At 30.2% G+C, this 18,303-nt stretch overlaps 1 protein-coding gene across 1 annotated transcript in view; it reads left to right on the top strand.

Annotated features, from left to right (window-relative positions):
- LOC111639169 overlaps positions 1–3,573 on the top strand; it is a gene marked incomplete at its 3' end in the record, with an annotated part of 17,642 nt that extends 14,069 nt beyond the window's left edge. The window contains exon 3 of the mRNA XM_023384969.1: positions 3,484–3,573. Coding sequence (XP_023240737.1) covers positions 3,484–3,573 — 90 coding nt within the window. The remainder of the gene's footprint in view (positions 1–3,483) is intronic.
- Positions 3,574–18,303: the final 14,730 nt, after the last annotated feature.

The raw sequence follows: 18,303 nt of genomic DNA, 5'->3' as shown, positions 1-18,303 counted from the left end.
AAAAACAATATTTCAAGAATATATTTTTTGTTTCTTTTTAAATAGTCAGTTTTGTCTAAATTAGTATTTTTTACTTAAAAACTAGGTATATAGGTATATTTGGCACCTTTAACATCACTCTTTATTCGAAATATCTTACACACCGATACCCGTTTCGTGTATACGTTTCTCTTCTGCTCACTACATCACAATTATGAACATGTATTTTTCATATTACTAAATATTATACAATGAAAAATTAAATCGTACCTTTTTATTTCAAACTTTTCCGAAGAACTCAATAAATTAGTATTAATTAATTATCTAAAAAATTTACATAAGTGCAGAAAACGTGCCAAATTCTGTGGATTACTTTTTGCTAGATGGAGCATATTTCTTTTTTTAATATGTCAGGATTTAGTAAAGATTAAAGAACGAAATTTTGAATAGTAACTTGTAAATAAGGAGCATTCATGCCGTACAATTATGGTGAATAATATTGAATGTGAAAAATTAATAAAAGGGATCACGTGTCATATGAGGCTACACACAAATTTAAATTTAAAGTAGTGCCGTAGGCATTTTTTAAATTTAAATAATTTTTAAATGTAAAATTCCTGTTATTATTAAAGTTTTATATTTTATTATAATTTGAAATTATCGGACTTTCCCTAACTGGTGCACGATTGCTAGAGAAGATAAGCAACAGCACTTGCAGTTATTATTTTCAAATACATATTCAAGTGTTTGCCAACGAAACAATAGATCTGATTGAGATACTTACGTGACAACGTATAATTCCGCAATATTGACGTCAAATCTTGCACGTAGATTAATGCAATCTGTGTTACGAAAGCAGTCGACTTAATTCTATATTCAGTTGTGTTGTTACAGCAATTTCAGTTTCTATAGAGTGGTATGATGGTATAAAGCAATAGAACAGTTGGGAAACTACACAACAAACGGTAGCCCTTGAAGGGATTTCCATGAAAAACTGGCATCTATGTTGACGTTAGACATGTGAAAATTCCAGGAAAAACGTGCGCCGTTGGTCAGGTGCGAACTAACGACCAACTGGCAATGTTCGTTGGTTTTTACCATTTAGTCGATATTTAAAAAATTACGATTTCGGTTATTTATATTACTTCACCTACGTACATTCGAATAAACTCTGTATTCAGAAGTCTTATTTATTTGTTATTATATATTTTAAATTGAAATTTCTGCGTGGTCAAGTATGTATTCATCTGATCGGCAATATAGAGGTCTAGGGTTACTTCTTCGTCCTGCTTTGAATTGCTTGAAAGTTTTTGGAATAGTTCCGGTGGTCCCGTGTCGATGTATGGCAGAAGATATAAGTGTTATTTCTGAAAAAATTTTTAAGGTATATTGTGATCTCATCGAAGCAGGTTTCTGGATTGCGTGTCTAATTTCCAGTCAGTTTGCGAAATCTCGACATTTACTGTTTTCGAGCCCTTTTATATTTTAAAGAGTTCTCATATCTATGGTCTGTGGTATTGGTTATAATTTTATTGTATACAGCAGTACAGTATAGTATTTTAAAACAAAAAAAATATGTCTTCATATTGTGAAAAGCTACTACAAGGAAGAATATAAATTGGTACAACGAATGGAAATTTTTCAATTTTGTTACATTTTCATGCTATTTATATGTTTTATATTTGTCACTTATGTCTTAGGTATCCTAAACATCGGTGAATTGAGAAAACAAGGTAGAAGCATGACAGAAGGACTCGTATGCTCTGTTTATGTTACATTGGGAAATTTTTACGTATCTGGACAAATTGTAACATTAATTGTCGTGATTTCCTCTTTTGGTGTGCTTTTAATAAACAGGTGCGTGAAATTATCAGAGGAGTTTGAAAGAATAAAGGTAAATGATTTATTTTTGAAGTATGAATTACAAAAATTTTTCGAAAAGCAAGTCGAAATTTGGCAACTTCTTAAAGAATTAAATGAGAGTTATAAAGATCTTTCGCCGTTAATGTATGCTATCTCCATGCACATATGCTGTATCATCGTGTACATTGCCATATTTATAAAAATGGTTCAACCTTTAAAGTTTTATTTTCTTCTTGTATCTCCAGTTATAATTATATTGTTAATAAGTTGGACATTATCACATTCTGCTTCAGTGGTAAGTTCGAAATTATATAACATATAATTATTTAAATTTTTTTTAAATGCCATACTCTAGGCCAAGCCTGGCCAACCCTGCTACCCGTCACGTTAAATTGTGTGGCCCCCTCAGCTATATTATATTTCTAATAAAACTTTTGTTTCCCGTTATGTATATACTATAACAATTAAATAAATGAAAATTTGCATGTGGCATTGTTATAATGCGAGTACGAACTCTTGGTATAACAATAAAATATTATTCATTTTTATTTGTTTTACTTTTTTAAAAGCATGTTTGTCTAAATTGTGGCTCACCGTAATGTTACGCGTTATCAAAGTGGTCCGCGAAACAATTTGGGTTGGCCAGGCCTGCTCTAGGCCCACCTGTGATAATTGGGCAAAACTACTATACATAGAGGTTAGGAAAACTGCACGTTGTTAACGATTGGTTAGGCGGTAATTTTTATCCAGTTGGCCACATGTGAGCTTAATATGAATAGAAAAATTATATGATGGGTTACTTTTATTTCAGTTGTACGACAACTTTGCGTCTATCTATAAACTTTCTTCTGCGGATTTATCATTGGAATTTAAACTGAAGGTAAAGTTAACTTCCATCATTGTATTTCTTATTAAAATTGTCTAGTGTTTTATTTTATAATAATTTTTATGTTAAGAATATATCTTTTTTGCTACTGTGATTAAATGCATTTGAAGATCTGTCCTTTTTAGTTTAACAGATAGTAAAAATATTTCAAGATATATAAGAGCAATAATAACAGTTAGATTTCAAAACCGCTCTGTTTGTTTGTATCATCGCTAAACGTGTGCGATCTGCTACACCAAGTTTTTTCTCAGAAGGACTTCTATGGGAATCTCGTTCCTATTTTCGTTTTAAAAACGTGAAGAACCTCCGAAGTCTTTACGTGACTCTCACGTTTACCAGGCACCAACCTACGACTAACGATGAGTGGCACGATTTTTTTCCACCAATTTTAAAGCTTGATAATTTCTGTGGTTTCTGTTGAAAATCTCTGAAATTTCGTGGGGAAGTTTGTTTGTTAGGGGGATTTATAATATTAAGTTTCGATGATTAAAAGTTAATGGGGTAGCGAGATTAAAATCATCGCGATACGTATCTCGTGTAGGGACAGATTAATGACTATTTCGCTCGCTGTTAGCATTTACAATTCTCTTAATGTAAACGTATCTTTACTGTGAAAATTTAGCTTTATGTTATAAAATAAAAAATTTTAGTAAAAAATGATAACAGATGGCGCTGCAGAATGTTTCCGGGAAAGTTAATCTTCTCGTTGCAAAATTTTTTCAATTTAAAAATAAATGTATGTATTTAATTTCCAGATGAATTGCTACATGAAACGATTTGGAAAAATTCCATTAGGAATATCTATTGGTGGTTTCTTCTATATAAAAGAAGATTTCTTCATCAAGGTTAGTACGAATTATCACATATTTTTTTGTATGTGATATAAAGCACTGTTAATCACTATTTAAATGAAACAACTATTTGGCATTTATGTCATTCGTAAAGTTTCAAAGACAAAATTTATCACATGCATAATGTATCGTTTCTCTTCATGACTATACAGTGGTACCTCAGGATACGAAATTAACCTGTATCGAAACTGAGATTGTATCCTGAAAATTTCGTATGCTGGGGAGTTCGTATCCTGAGGTACCACTGTAATTTGTTAATTGCTATTGTTGCACAATAAAGCTCGACATTTGCGCATAATTTATTTTAGCTATTGTTTCTGCAAATATGTTTACATTTGTGAAAATAAATTTCTTTTTATTTTATTTCCGAAAATATATGTTAGTTGAACCGATGGTCGTGGCTGTTATGGCTTTTGCGTTTTACTCTGGGGGTTTTGAGTTATATAACTGGAGTAGGTGAAAAATTCTCTAAGAATTTTTTGCGATCATTCTTAAATATGTCAGGTCTCGTCCCTTACTTACCAATTACTCAATTTCAGTCTGGCTGAACCCACCAATAATATGTAGAGTTAATTAAATAACGCCAACAGTTCGGCTATATGCGCACGCCGAGATCTCCCCAAGAGGAATTTTCTATTACAAATGGCTCTTATTTAGGTTTCACTTAAGCTACTGTGTATTAATTAGAACGGGTTTGAAAACTTAAAACTAACTCTTCGCATTCTGAAATTGACTTCAAATCATCCCAAAAAAAAGTCTAAACCTGATTTTGTATGACTCCTTCTAATTATTACATTTTTCTCATTCTTCTTAGTTGAAATGCTATACGTTTCTTTTACAATTTTTGATATGTTGGTTAAATAAAACACGTAAAGCACAGTAATGAACATAAGTATATTCAAATTACTCATACACTATTTTAAATTGCATGGTATACTTTATAAAAAAGTGTCATTTACAGTGATTTGACATACTTGTAAAAATGTAGATAAAGCTACAATTACAACAGTGAATATTTATGAGAGATATTTTATTAATAATTTTATATAAAAAATAAACAAACATTTTCCAATATAATGCATTTGTTAATAGCTATGTGCATTCGAAGTTTAATGTAATAGTCACAGCACACTTGCATGCACTTGCGGTTTGTATGTTTGTAAACATGAAAAGGGAAGAAAAGTTCTTAATGAGTCAGTGAATCTTCAACACCAACCTCCGTCTCGAGTTGGTTTTCTGAATTAAGCACGATTCGATAGTGGTCTGATCTAAGGTTCAATAAAAGCACGCCCCACACTCATGGTAGTCAATATATATAGTTTATTTACTAATATGTATATAAACTATACAAGTTGTAACCACAGAAATATAAAATGTGATGGCTCACGTTTCAGTTGGACTTTCAGGAACTGTTACGCTTCAGAGAGGACTTGGTCAGCCTCTGAAGTGTTTCTACTGCGGAGTTCGTCCGGTCTGAGCATTCATCCTTTTCCTAAGATAGTTAGAAAAAGAGTAGGCTATTTCTAAGCTTAGCAAGTTTCCTAAGTGTCTGAGACCCCTGTGTTACCAGTCTCAAGCAGGTAGGCCGGGCGTTGCTCAGGCAAAAGTAACGATAGCGAAAATTAAGATTATTACGTTATACAGTAGACACCCGTATAAGACAGGTTCCTATAATTACGATTCCTAAAAGACGGCGAAAAAATTGTGGCGGTATCCGTACACAACGGTAAAAAAAAACTCTTATAATTACATAAAACGTCATCGGGCAGCCGAACTACTTTCCTGCCGTCCAGTGCCACGCTACGGACAGTTTAGGCCGGTANTAATTTTATACATTTCTTGTGAAAGAAACATTTCTTATTCAACGGCGATAAAAATTATTTATATTAATGATGTCTCCAAAGTTCAGCGAAGTTTTCGCAGAAAAATAACATCAGAAATCGCGGCCGCGGTTTGCTGAGCTGTTCCACGACGAAAACAAGCTTGAGCAACGGCGATGTCAAATGGTGCAAACTCGGCAATTAGTCCTACAATTTTTTGTTTATAGCGTAGTTTATACGGATTATTCCCCCCAAAAATATACGTATTTTGGAAATGTTGAGTCGGATTAATCTAGAATCGATTAATTTTATGGAAGAAAACCTTTCAAACAGCCGTAGTCCGTAAAGTGCATACGTGCCGGGCTGTGATTGGCAAGGACTCGTAATAAATCGATCATAAAAAACGGAACGTATCTACCGTTTTATAGGGGGGTCGACTGTAGTCAACCTTACTCGTTTTCACAGAATGCAAGAATTGGGTTTCCCTGTTTACAGACTAATTATAGAATTTTTAGATGGGTCTAAAAATATGTTTGATTTCCTGCAAAACGAAAAGAACTGCACATGCGTCTTTATGTGGCTTTCTCTGAACAATTCCACTGTTACATAACACTTCCATTGTTGATGGAAGTGTTAAGACTTAATCCTGTGTCTCTTCCTTGTGGGAAAGAATTTCGAAAAATCCCTTCTTAGTGTGCGTTCTGGTAACGTATCCTAGTTGTGTATCAAATTTCAACTTTCAACTCTTAACCGTTTGGGCTCTGCGCTTATTATTATTATTATTATTATTATTTATTATTATTATTATTATCATCAACCTGTCTCGATTATATATTAGATTACACAGATTATTCTGTTTAAGTCAACAAAATTAACGACAAAAAATTACACGCTCAGTAAAACAAAAGCTAAATATAACATGCTCAATATTAACGTTTTTCATATATAATTAATTTAAAATGACTATTACATAATCGAATCATATATTATCATATCAATAACCACTGCATGTATAACCCACATTGTTTAGAATTGTTTCCATAGAAAATAGCTTTATATCAGGGCTCATGATTTCTAGAAAGGCCTTTTTACTTCTGCTTATCTGCTGTGAAAGATTAGAGCAGGGCAGGGCACACTAATACAAACTGACGTTATCCAGAATTAATTCGACAGTAATTTATTCCTAATAGATTATCACGTTATTGATTCACTTAAAATCTTGCTGAACAAACGAAACAGACAATTGCTAACGAGTTTTATTTGGCAGTTTTGAAAAAGCAGGTAGATTGAGATCTTTATTATTTTGGTGGAAGGTATCAAGTCGAAGTTTAGATTTGAATAAATTTTTATCAGTGTTTTCATACAGTTGCGATTGTAATCTTATTTCCCGATGCCCTGAACGTAATTTACATCTCGCATAAGATAAGTTTATGCAAGGGAGAGTGATTGGAATTGCTACAGATTGAAAACGAAATGTAGCTGCTCTTTTCTCACTTTCACGTATAGGAAAATCGAGTAGAAAATGACAAGTAAGCTCCTTCTATATTATAAAATGTTTTTACAGAGCAGTTAGACCACATTACATTCCATACAAAACTTTATTGTTCTATAAAAACATATCTTAAAACACAACTTTTTCTGATAAAATATCAATAGTTTTTTACACTTTTTACAGTCACAACATTTTTGTCAATTTTACTTGTAAGGGTTGTATCGGACATGAAGAAAAAATATGCAAGAAGTTAATTAATTTTGCTTTTACAAACAACATTTTACTATTGGGCAGTGTAATTTTTTTATCATTTTATAAAATTACACAATACAGATTTAAATACTATGTTTTAATACACGATAAAAAAGTTGTATAAATAAGAAAAATTCAAACATTATCAGACTATAAATTCCAAAATTACAATTTTTTTTTTGTTTTTTTTTTATTAGACGATTTACATTTAGCAGTTTTCCTCTTAGCTGCTTACATTCTTTCTTTTTCTTTTTCATCTGATTTCTTAAGTTCAAGTTCGGCTTTATATGAAGTCGACATTAAAACTTTATTTTTCTGTTGTTGACTTTGTCTCTATATTAATTTTGTATTTGAGATGCTAAAAAGTGATAATATCGCCTCTAAAATGTTTTGTGATGCTGTTACTTTAAAAAATATTTTAATAAGAAAAACAGTTTTATAATCATTTTCCAAGACTGCTCGAACTTCCTTCATCTGCTAGTCTGTTACAGGTTTTGAAAGTTATCAATGCCGTGGTTTATCCATATTTTTCTGCAAAACAAAAACATTTCGTAAAAATATAACTCCTATTAACCTTAAACTGATTCCGATACATCCCAAACATCATAGAACAAAATATTGATTACCACATACGTATTAGTAAGCGTTAGGGGATTTACGGCCTAGAATTTAAAAAACAATAAATGCTTTTTTAACAATTAACAGAAAGCAACTTATATTTAATTTCAAACAAGCTGTGACTACTAGAATTTGTATTTCTTCACTCATAACGCTATTAAAAAAAAACAAAATTTTTTGCCACGTGTCAACAACACTGTCGCTTGAATAAATATGGCGGTTCTTAAATTAAACTCTCTTTCTTTATCCAACACACTGCTGTCTTGACAGGAATTGCAACCTGCAGTTAAAAAAAAACGTTCGTCCGATAACACTTGACCTTCCCTTATACAGGCGCGAACCCACACAGTGTACAATGTTGTTGTCCACAAAGTACTAGCCGACTTTACTTTGTTTTCTCAACTATATTGATACTCTCTACTATACTGATATGGAACTCAAAACGCATTAATAATCATTTTAAACTTTGTTTCCCAAGCACTATAAAGTGCAGTCAATCAGACACTAGGCAGCTAGAAATCTTTTATTTATTCGCATACAGTATACTGCACTTTATTGTGCTTGAAAAACAAAGACATAGAACGACAGAATTACAAATTATTGAGTATTTTAAACTTTTTACTATTTTAACAGGTATACAACGCATTGTATTCCATCTTTAATACTTTAATCGATTTGAGTGGTGTAATGGAAAAGGAATCGAAATGTACTTCTCCTGCACTTAATATTACAAATGGGAAGAATACTTCAATTATTTAAAAATTAATGAATACAAATAAATGAAACAACACGAATTCAATAAGGGAGATTGAATTATAAATATCTTCTTATGCTGATTTAATAAATAAGCATTTGTGTAATTTTTGTAATTGTAATAAGGTAGTGTAATTCATGATTTACGTAATTCAAATAATCGTAAAGTCGTTATTTAAGTTTTAAATTAAAACTCGAAATAAACATGTTTAGCGATTTTGAAACTTTTTATGCATAATAGTTACACCTTCTAATGGAAATATAGATTATTTAAGATAATTTTACTCAACAAAATGTGAATTGTTACCGTTTATAAACAAATAGCTTACTCATTCACAATAAGCTCGCTCAAGAATTAAAATTCTGTAATGTATAGTGAAGCTTTAATATGATGATAACTCTTGCATTTAATGGAATGTATATCTTTTGATAACGGCAGAAAATAAGAGTTTCTGTTTTCCCTTTTATCTCTCCGATCAGCAGTTTTTGGTAAATAAGATTTAAAAATGTTATAATAGAATTCAAATAGAAATGATGAACTAGGAAAGCTGGGGGTTAGATAGCATTGGGGCTAGGCTATGTATTTCACCGATACCCACCAACAAAAAAAAAAACTATGTATTTCGAGGAATTAATTATGCTCGAAGTTTTTAGTTTCTATGATTTGATATAAATGTGAAAAAATACAACGCTTACTAATTGTTACAGTGAGAACATAAAATGAAAGAATATCTGTCATATTTTCAATACTCAGTTTATTTCTGTAAATGTAAAATTTAGGTCGATAACATCACAAAAATATTATATATTTTTGTGTCAGAAATGCTGAATCCTATTATTCATATACAAGTATTAACGCGTGTTTGAAAATAAAACATTATAATTTACTTAATGTCGTCCAGCCATAGCGCTACCACAGCGCAACCAGTGCTCTGTTTCTATATGAATTACATTAAGACAACTTAGAACCCAGTGTCTCGAGCACGACTGACCAACAGAAATAAGAAAAATATGGGTCTATTAAATTTTTGAAGTATGCTCGTCTTATGTGTATTCTCAAGGTGTTTAATTATATTTTGTGCTACGATTCAAGTTAGACGGATTGCAAACAATTAAATAGGAACATCCTACTTATGCTCCCATAAACGCGACTATCCTTTAATATAATGCGGATGTAAAGCTAGATGCACTCTATAGTAACTTTTCTGTTTTAGTTTACTGGAACTGCTTGTGTTTACTTTTATATTATAAAGTATAGTTTATGTTTGTAGATATTCAGTATTTCAAATTGTAATTTAGCATTATATATATTTATATATGCATTGATTACATTTTCATTTAATCACGTGCTATATAATGTCACTTTTTAGTAAGATATATTTGAAATGTATTTAAATTTATTACTTAATATTAGAAACAATTATTATTGTAAATTAGATATTTTGTAATTTTATTCGTTGTTGATTAACTGTATGTTTTATGGTAAAACAACGAATTTTATAAATTGTGTGCTTTGTTAGAACTTTTACAAAGCGTTTTCTCACTTTTCAAGTAAACGTTGAAAACAACTTAATAAAATTTATATTACTAAAATTTTTTATCGGCAAAATGTCCGGTTTTCACAGAGGTACTCACTGTGAAAAAATTTTTAAAGTAATTTTTACTAGTAAATACAACTACGCTGCTTTCCATTAAAATTGCTGCATAAGAAAGAAAGCAAATGGCGAAATCGTGTTTATTGTACATATAGAGTTTAATGGGTGGAAGCCATGATGAAATTGAAAGAGATACAAAGCAACCACCACGTTGTACGTTTCGTACCAAATTTTTGTTTCGTGCTGTCTTCATGGTGTAGCAATTTTAATACAGAGAAATATTTAGAATGTATATTCATCACGTGGAATTACAAAAGTAAGTGTAAGAAATTATAAGATTAAAAGCACAACTGAGCTGCACACAAAATTTAATGAGCTAATTACAATACATATGTAAGCATTAAGTTTACATATTCACTTAACATTTTAATTCAATCATAAACAAAAATCATGTAAGTTGTTACTTCACTGAAAATTTAATGTTATAGTAAATATTACTGTAAAAACGATATGTGTATCGATGAAAATTTACTTTTACATCACCATATATTATGACTTTTGTAATGTAAATTTTATTAAAGTGAAGTGAAATACAGTAGCGCGTCGTTTATTCGAAAGCCGGTTATCCGAAAGCATTCCAGTTGGCAAATTTAAATTTTAGCTAATGCCGTGGCGCTGCAATCTTTGGCTATGTCTTGGGCTACTCCAATATTTTTCTTTTGTTGATGTGTGTTTTAGCTGGCAACACTGGCACTTTTGTGTGGTGTTTTTCTGAGGACTGTGTGTCGTGCTGAATTGAACGTTTTTGATACTAAATTAACATCTAAAGTATAATTTTTTTGTTTTTATATTTTTCAATATATTTATTTCGTTTTTAAAACATAAAAAATAATTTTTAACGATACAATAGCCACGATTATTATTTTAAAATGTTTACGTTAGGCTTAACATTGACGAAAATTAAACGCAAAGCGACACGCAATGGAGAAAAATTTCAACATGGGATAGATTAATATATTTTTTTGTACGTAATCGGTTATCCGAAAAATAAGTTATCCGAACAACACCAGTTTCCAATTGATTCGGATAAACGACGCTCTACTGTATTGTAGTACGTCTTGAAAACATTTGTGAGTATTCGAGGTATTGGAACTGCTTCAGATGTTGTCATAGAATGTTGTAGATATAATGCACTTATAAAATTGAATAAATACTTAAATAAAATGTTAGTTTTACTTGGTGTTTTGATTATTTACTGATCACCAACAATTAAAATATGCGATCCAATTACACGTATTTTCAGTTTTATTAATAAAAATAATCGATCTAATTTAACTAAACTCTCAATAATACGACTATTTCATCTATTGAAAAGTAATTACTAAGGTACTGTTAAAACCTGAAATTATCTCAATGCTATTATAAAAACTTACTTGTAAGTAAATATCAATGTTTACATTTTTGAATTCAAGAGACATGGAAACGTCAAAAAATGCAAAACAAAAATTTAAGGTTTTTTTGTATGGAAGTTTGTGTGAGTGTATGTGTTTTAACAGAGAAATAGTCAGACCCGGTGCAAAGGCGTTGTACTGGGCTTCCTAAGAAAAAATAGCAACTCTGAACGAGAAAATATTTTATTGGTAAACATATCAACTAATTAAATATTAAACTCAGCCATTTTAAAAAAATTTTATCATAGATAAATATATCATACTTAATATGTAGGCCTATATTTGTCAACAGTGTGTTTTTAATTCCAGATGAATTGTCTTAGGGATTAAAAAACCTTTTGTTCTGCTAAACTTTTTAAGTCACATCTGTACTCGGAAAAGTTTAAGTTATCAAACTTTTCTAGTTGTTATAGGGAAAGTATGGCGATTTTGCAATATTTGACCCCTCAGATTTTTTATATTTTTAGATTTAAAACTTCGATGAATGAAAAAAACTTTTAGGTTTTTTGAATTTGTATGGATATTCGTGTTTTGTGTAAGAAACACGATTTTCTTCATTCATAATTTTTTTCCTTTTTCGTCGAAAATTTCTGAAATTAGCTAAAAAGTTTGATTTTTCAACGGAATAACACAATTAAATTTTAGTGTTTATAGGTCGATATGGTAAGAAGAGGAAAATAATTGTATGTAAAATTACGAGTATAATTAAATTTAAGATCAATTTTTGTCTTAAATCCGAGCATTCACAATTTTTCATAAGCCTTATCCCTGCCCTTAAAATTAAGCTCGATGCCATGTTATAATAAGTAGCAAATATAAAACGTTTTTTAATAAAATATTATAAAAGATAACACTACACACTCAGTTTTTAATCATGACGAAAAAGTTAAGAAAGTCGCTGCAGGATTTTTTATTATTTACTTGAGAGTATTAAAACGTCAGAAACGTAACGGCAATATAATTACTTTATTGGCTTAAGGTCTACAGTATATATGAAACATTTAAGATATATATTTGTAATATCGATATTAAAAGCATATACAGTACAATCAAACCTTCAAACAATAGAAATTTCTTATCAGAAGCCATTAAACTTTTTTTTCAAAAACAGCATATAATTAACTTTTATGTAAAGAGTTAACTCCGAAAAGCAGCCATGTCGTACGTCCCGTCTTTTATATTGGACAAAAGCTATTAGGCTATGGTACCTTTTGGTAAGTTGTGACGTGCAGTTGCGATGTGACATAGTTATTAATGATATATATTTGTTTATACTTAGAAAATAATGCCTTCCGGGAGGATTTCTAAAAGCAACTGGCCCCTATTCAGGCGTTAGAAATGTGGAGAAAACCCGGAAAACTCTACGTGGCCAGATGGCCCCGGCGAGGAGCGAACCCACGGCCGAACTCCTAGTGTTCGGTAACGGAACTGCTTAGTCACAATTCGGCCATGTTATACGTTGCCGTCAGTAATTATTATATAAAGATTTTACGGAATTTACAATTAATTATATTATAGTATATCTAATAGTAAATACACATTAATAAGTAAGAAATGAAACATTCATTTTTGTTTGGAGTTACAACACTTGCAAATACATAAGCTTGATACATTTGTTAATAGTAAAAAATTTTGACTAAAAATCGCGTCGGGTCTGTCAGACCCATGCGACTAACAGAAGGTTAATAAGTAAGAAATGAAACATACATTTTTGTTTGGAGTTACAACACTTGCAAATACATAAGCTTGATACATTTGTTAATAACGATTTGTGCTTATATAAATTTTTCAATAATTATTCTAAATACTATTTTTCAACTGATACATTATAAGTTAATATGAAAAGTACAGTGTAAGATGTCAANGCGATCTCTTTTATGTAAAACTTTGTGGTGTGACTAAGATAGTCACACCACAAAGTTTTACATAAAAGATATCGCATACCATGTTAACATTTTTATAGCAGCATATAATGTGCAGGAATATTTAATACATTTTAAATTTAATACACGCTCGATAATCCGGCTTACACTATTATAGTACAATTTACTATCCGTTTTCGTTTCTATGAAGATGTCATCAAGTCTCTGTCTTCCCGTTTATTAAGATTTTATTATTGTGTGTATCATTTTATTTCAGTGTATCATTTTATTTGATTTCTGCCTCCAAAATAAATCTAGAACTTTGGCAAATTTTTCTCAGTCTATGACAGAGACAGTCCTATGTTATTCTGACTGTCAGACATGAATCATTATTAAAAGGCTTTCGTTGGAATAAATGCGAGAAACTTCTTCAAAAAGTGTCATAAGGTTATAAATCCAAAGGATTAAAAAGCAGTTCATAAACTAAATTGCATAATACATAACGTTCCACATGATTTACCTTGACATGCCACTTTAGACACGTGTGTTTTAAGTTCCCCACTTCTGATGTATACTAGAAAACAAGAGATTCCGTTACTCATTATTTTTAGATGTACTTTACCTATTTTTTCTCTCGATCATCCTGCATCTTCTGAAATGTTGTTTATATGTTTAAGAAATAACCAGATTACAGACAGTGCATTGTACTGTACATGTGTTCGTTCTCTTTTTCTCACTAATGATTATTTTTGGGAAAATTTAATTATTATTTGATTATTATATTTCATTTCTTCTATTTATTTTTGATAAGCTGACAACAATAATATAATAAAATCATATCTTATCATATCTTGTTTTCAAATGCGTAAATTTGAACATATATCTATAACATTCTATGGTAGATATGAAATGTGTCTATAAACAGAGACCTATTTTAAATAATTTATAGCACTTCCTAGTAGATAAATTAGGGCACATCAGGTGTCAGCCGAAATAACGAACACTCGGTTCTTATTCTAGAGATGTCTCTGTATATTTAGATGCAAGCAATACAACTAAAATGATTTCATGATCTGCCCTATTCAATCCGTAATTTACTTGATGTGATTACAAAAACAACACAGATTTTATACCGCTTCTTTCAGGTACATTCGCGAACTGCGAAAGAAAATTGAAAAATCCATAACCATGGTTACCATACTAATTGAGGTAATAATTACATTACCACGAAGATTTTTTATCACAAGAAAAAATCGAGTCACTTTAATATAAACATTGAGAAAAAAAACTTAAACACCTTGTCCATCAGAACAGTTATATAACATAACATAAGTTAGATACATTTATGTTTAAATATTCACTATGAAGCAACGTTCTTTTGTATATTTCTATACATTTCTACAGGTTTTATCTACAGTTTAACATTTAGCATCTAGCTGAAATTGCTTTAGCTTTTGATTATTAATTTTTATGCAAGCAAATCAAAAACTTAACTGTCAATCGTTGAAACTCTGTTTTATCGCATTTTCGAATATTGCTGTTCAAAACAGAAAAATATAATGGAAAATTTAATAAAAACAAAAACTAGCATTATTTACTTGATTTACGAATATGATTAAAAATTAATTAACAATATTCAATGGCCTCACTTTGCATTTTCTGCTTCTAATCTTTTTTATCTTGTTTACAAGAATTTCTGTAAGAAATACGACAAAAGAGATTAAATATCCTGTAACTAATAAGTAAAATAGACCCATAACATTATCAAATTTCAGAGGTTCTTCCTTATTAGTGTCGATTGTCTTATGATCGTAAAAGTCGTCGTTTCTTGTTTTTTCTTCAATAATGTCTCTGTCAATTTTTTTAGATAATCCACTTTCTTCAATGCGATTTACCCTGTTAAATATAAATACATACAATTGAATTTCTGTGTGTATAATGTAAAATATTACAGATATTTAAGTTACTTAAATTGTTCGAAATCTATTTTGACTATTAAATTGTAAAATTCGTTGTACTATTAGGTTACGTCACTTACTAAATGAAACGATTAAATAAAAAATTTAGTGGCAAATTTTTATTATTACAGCCACTTAACAATTCAAATTATAAAGTACTGCACTTTCAATTATTAATTCTCATTTTTAAACACTTAAAAAGTAGTTCTTTTATTTTATATGAAAAAATTACGTCAAAAACTATTTTTTCTTATAAATTAAATAAATTTTATGTGAAATTTATAAAAATTAATACTACATATCTTGCAGTATGTCCCGTTTTACGAAGTTCTACTAATTTTCAGCGATTAGGTGAATAAAACTACCAAACACTAGTCCTTAAACGCCCTTTCATACCCAATCATTGGAATGCATACATGAAAATTTTCATTTCTAATTGTAGGTGTGTGACATTTGAACAGTAGCTCATAAGTGCGAAAATGAAATATAAGTTATGAATTTTTCTGGTTTCATTACTATAATATAATCTCTTGATTATATCTGCTTAACATCGTATATATTTATCTTGAAAATAAAAATTACTTTTTAGTTTTTACTTATACCAAAAGATGTTATGATAGCGAAGAAATGAGAAATTGTGTTTTTTATTGATCATAAAATATCAATAATTAATATTAAACAAGTCATTGTAAGGTAAGTCATAGTTACACGGCAAATAAAACTTTTGCAAGCAAAAACTTAAAAAATAAATTTTATTTTAATAAATAAAGTAAAACTTGAATATTTCTGTGTTTTAAATAATTTGTAGTTTTATATAAAAATTATAAAATTTTATGTACGTCATTATATACAGACTTGAACATTTGCGGAGTTCGGCATATGTGAAACGTTTTGGTATCAATTCCTCGTATATTCTTAGGAAGAATGCAATTCATTTGGATTATTGACATAAGTATTTAATAATTTATAGACGAAATAGAAATACAACTTGTGTACTGATTAATAAGTATCAGATATTGATCGCTTGGTTAAAGCAAATTACTTTCCTTTTCATTCTTATTTTTTAGATATTTCACCGCCTTTCGAAATAGTGTTATGAAAGATTTACGTTGTGGTTCTGCAACAACGCGGAGTTCGTTGTAGTAATTGTTAAATCTATGATTATATTTAGTTATTGCACTCTATAAACAACAAACGCGAGAGAAAGTCGTTATGTCATTTTGTCAGAAAAAATAAAATAAATTTTACATAGTACTAGATACATTAAACTTTAGCGATAACATTATAAAAAAGTATTTAATTAACTTAGCTAAAATGACGTGTCGTCTGACGTTGATCGCTAGACGAATCTTTACACAGAGAAACCGAAACAACTAATGTTTAGTTGCTAATGCAATTAAAATTGAAAAATTGGAAAATTGTAAAGTGAGATCTAGCCTGGAATACAGGGTTGTTTGTTACTCCTGTATCACTTAATAGGCTAACTATTCCGTGAGAATAGTTCTGAAAAGTTTCAGATCACTAGATCCAATCTTAAAAAGTTTTATAGGAGGGTTGTATTATTTAAAACGATCTAGAGAATGAATTCTAGATGTACGTCAGTATGACACCAGTTAATCAAATTTAGATACGCGGATTAACACGCGTCTGGAATTTATGCCGTAGATCTGATTCATAGAGTCAGCACAAGACATTTCTTAAAAATAATAAAGAAAAACTTTAATAAACAAAAATTAAACAATAATTTTATAATATGAGAAATAATCAAAGTTTCAATAACAATTGATTTAGACAACGAAATTAACAAATCAAACACGTCGAGAAGAAAACGGACTCATTTAATTTATACGAGGTCGAGAGAGAGAGCTCACAAAAATCATTTATAAACATACAACCTGTCTAATGGTCATTAACTTCTTCTGTATTGGACGAAGGTATTTCATTGATAAAGTTCTCTAACTTCGTTTCAAGAGAACTCGGAATAGGCACAATACCAAACTATAGCTTTTATGTTCTAACTAAATATTAATTCGATAAGATACGATTATGGGCGTTGGCCTTCAGGAGCTTGTAGGGATTTCGTCTTCCTCATCTGGAATCTGTTGACGATCTCCTAACTAAGGGCGTTGGCCTTAGGGAGCAAATATGAAAGCTACTTTCTACTATGTGATCTCCTAGCGAACTCTTCGAATTTTGCTAAATTTCGACCTTATATCCTGATTTACGACCAATCATCATACTAGGATTCTTCCATGTGAACGGATAAAAAGGAGATAAATGAGGGGTAGGCAATTTCCACCGTGGTGAGATTTTTAACAGATAATGAAAAAACAGAGGATGTTCCAACTTCTGTGGAAAGAAGTGGATCTCTAATCTGCTTTCGCACGTTAGAAGAACGTTATTTTCCCACCAAAATGAAAGAATATTTTTCTATAAAAATTTATCTTTGTTTTTAAATTATTATTTAGACCCAGGCGCTATTTGGATCTCACATGATAGAAACACATTTCTCATACTTACGTTTTAGAGATTTTTTCAGCATAATTCACTTTGACTAAATTCATCTGTATGTACTCAAATTTCGTAAAAAATATATCTTTTGAGACGAAAACATTTTCTTTTTGCCGTTTACTCATGCTCTGTTCAATATTTTGTCTTGACGCTAGCACGGCGTGAGTTCCATTAAGCACTTTTTCAATTGTTTCTTTATCCCGCTCGATATGACTTATACGTTTACTCTTTTTAACATTTTCGTTAAAGATTTCGATGAGATCATTATTAATTATTTTCCCAAAATGTTGCGTCTACAAATATATAAATAAATGAAATTTATGTCAATTAAGATACATACACAACTTTAATATTTTTATAGAAGATATAAGTTGCAGTTGCAAATTCATAATGCTCTAAAATTTATGTATAA

This window comes from Centruroides sculpturatus, unplaced genomic scaffold (genome assembly GCF_000671375.1).
Source record: "Centruroides sculpturatus isolate CEXI.00-Female unplaced genomic scaffold, Cexi_2.0 scaffold1213, whole genome shotgun sequence".
NCBI lineage: Eukaryota > Metazoa > Arthropoda > Arachnida > Scorpiones > Buthidae > Centruroides > Centruroides sculpturatus.
This window is presented reverse-complemented; position numbering and strand designations above follow the sequence as displayed.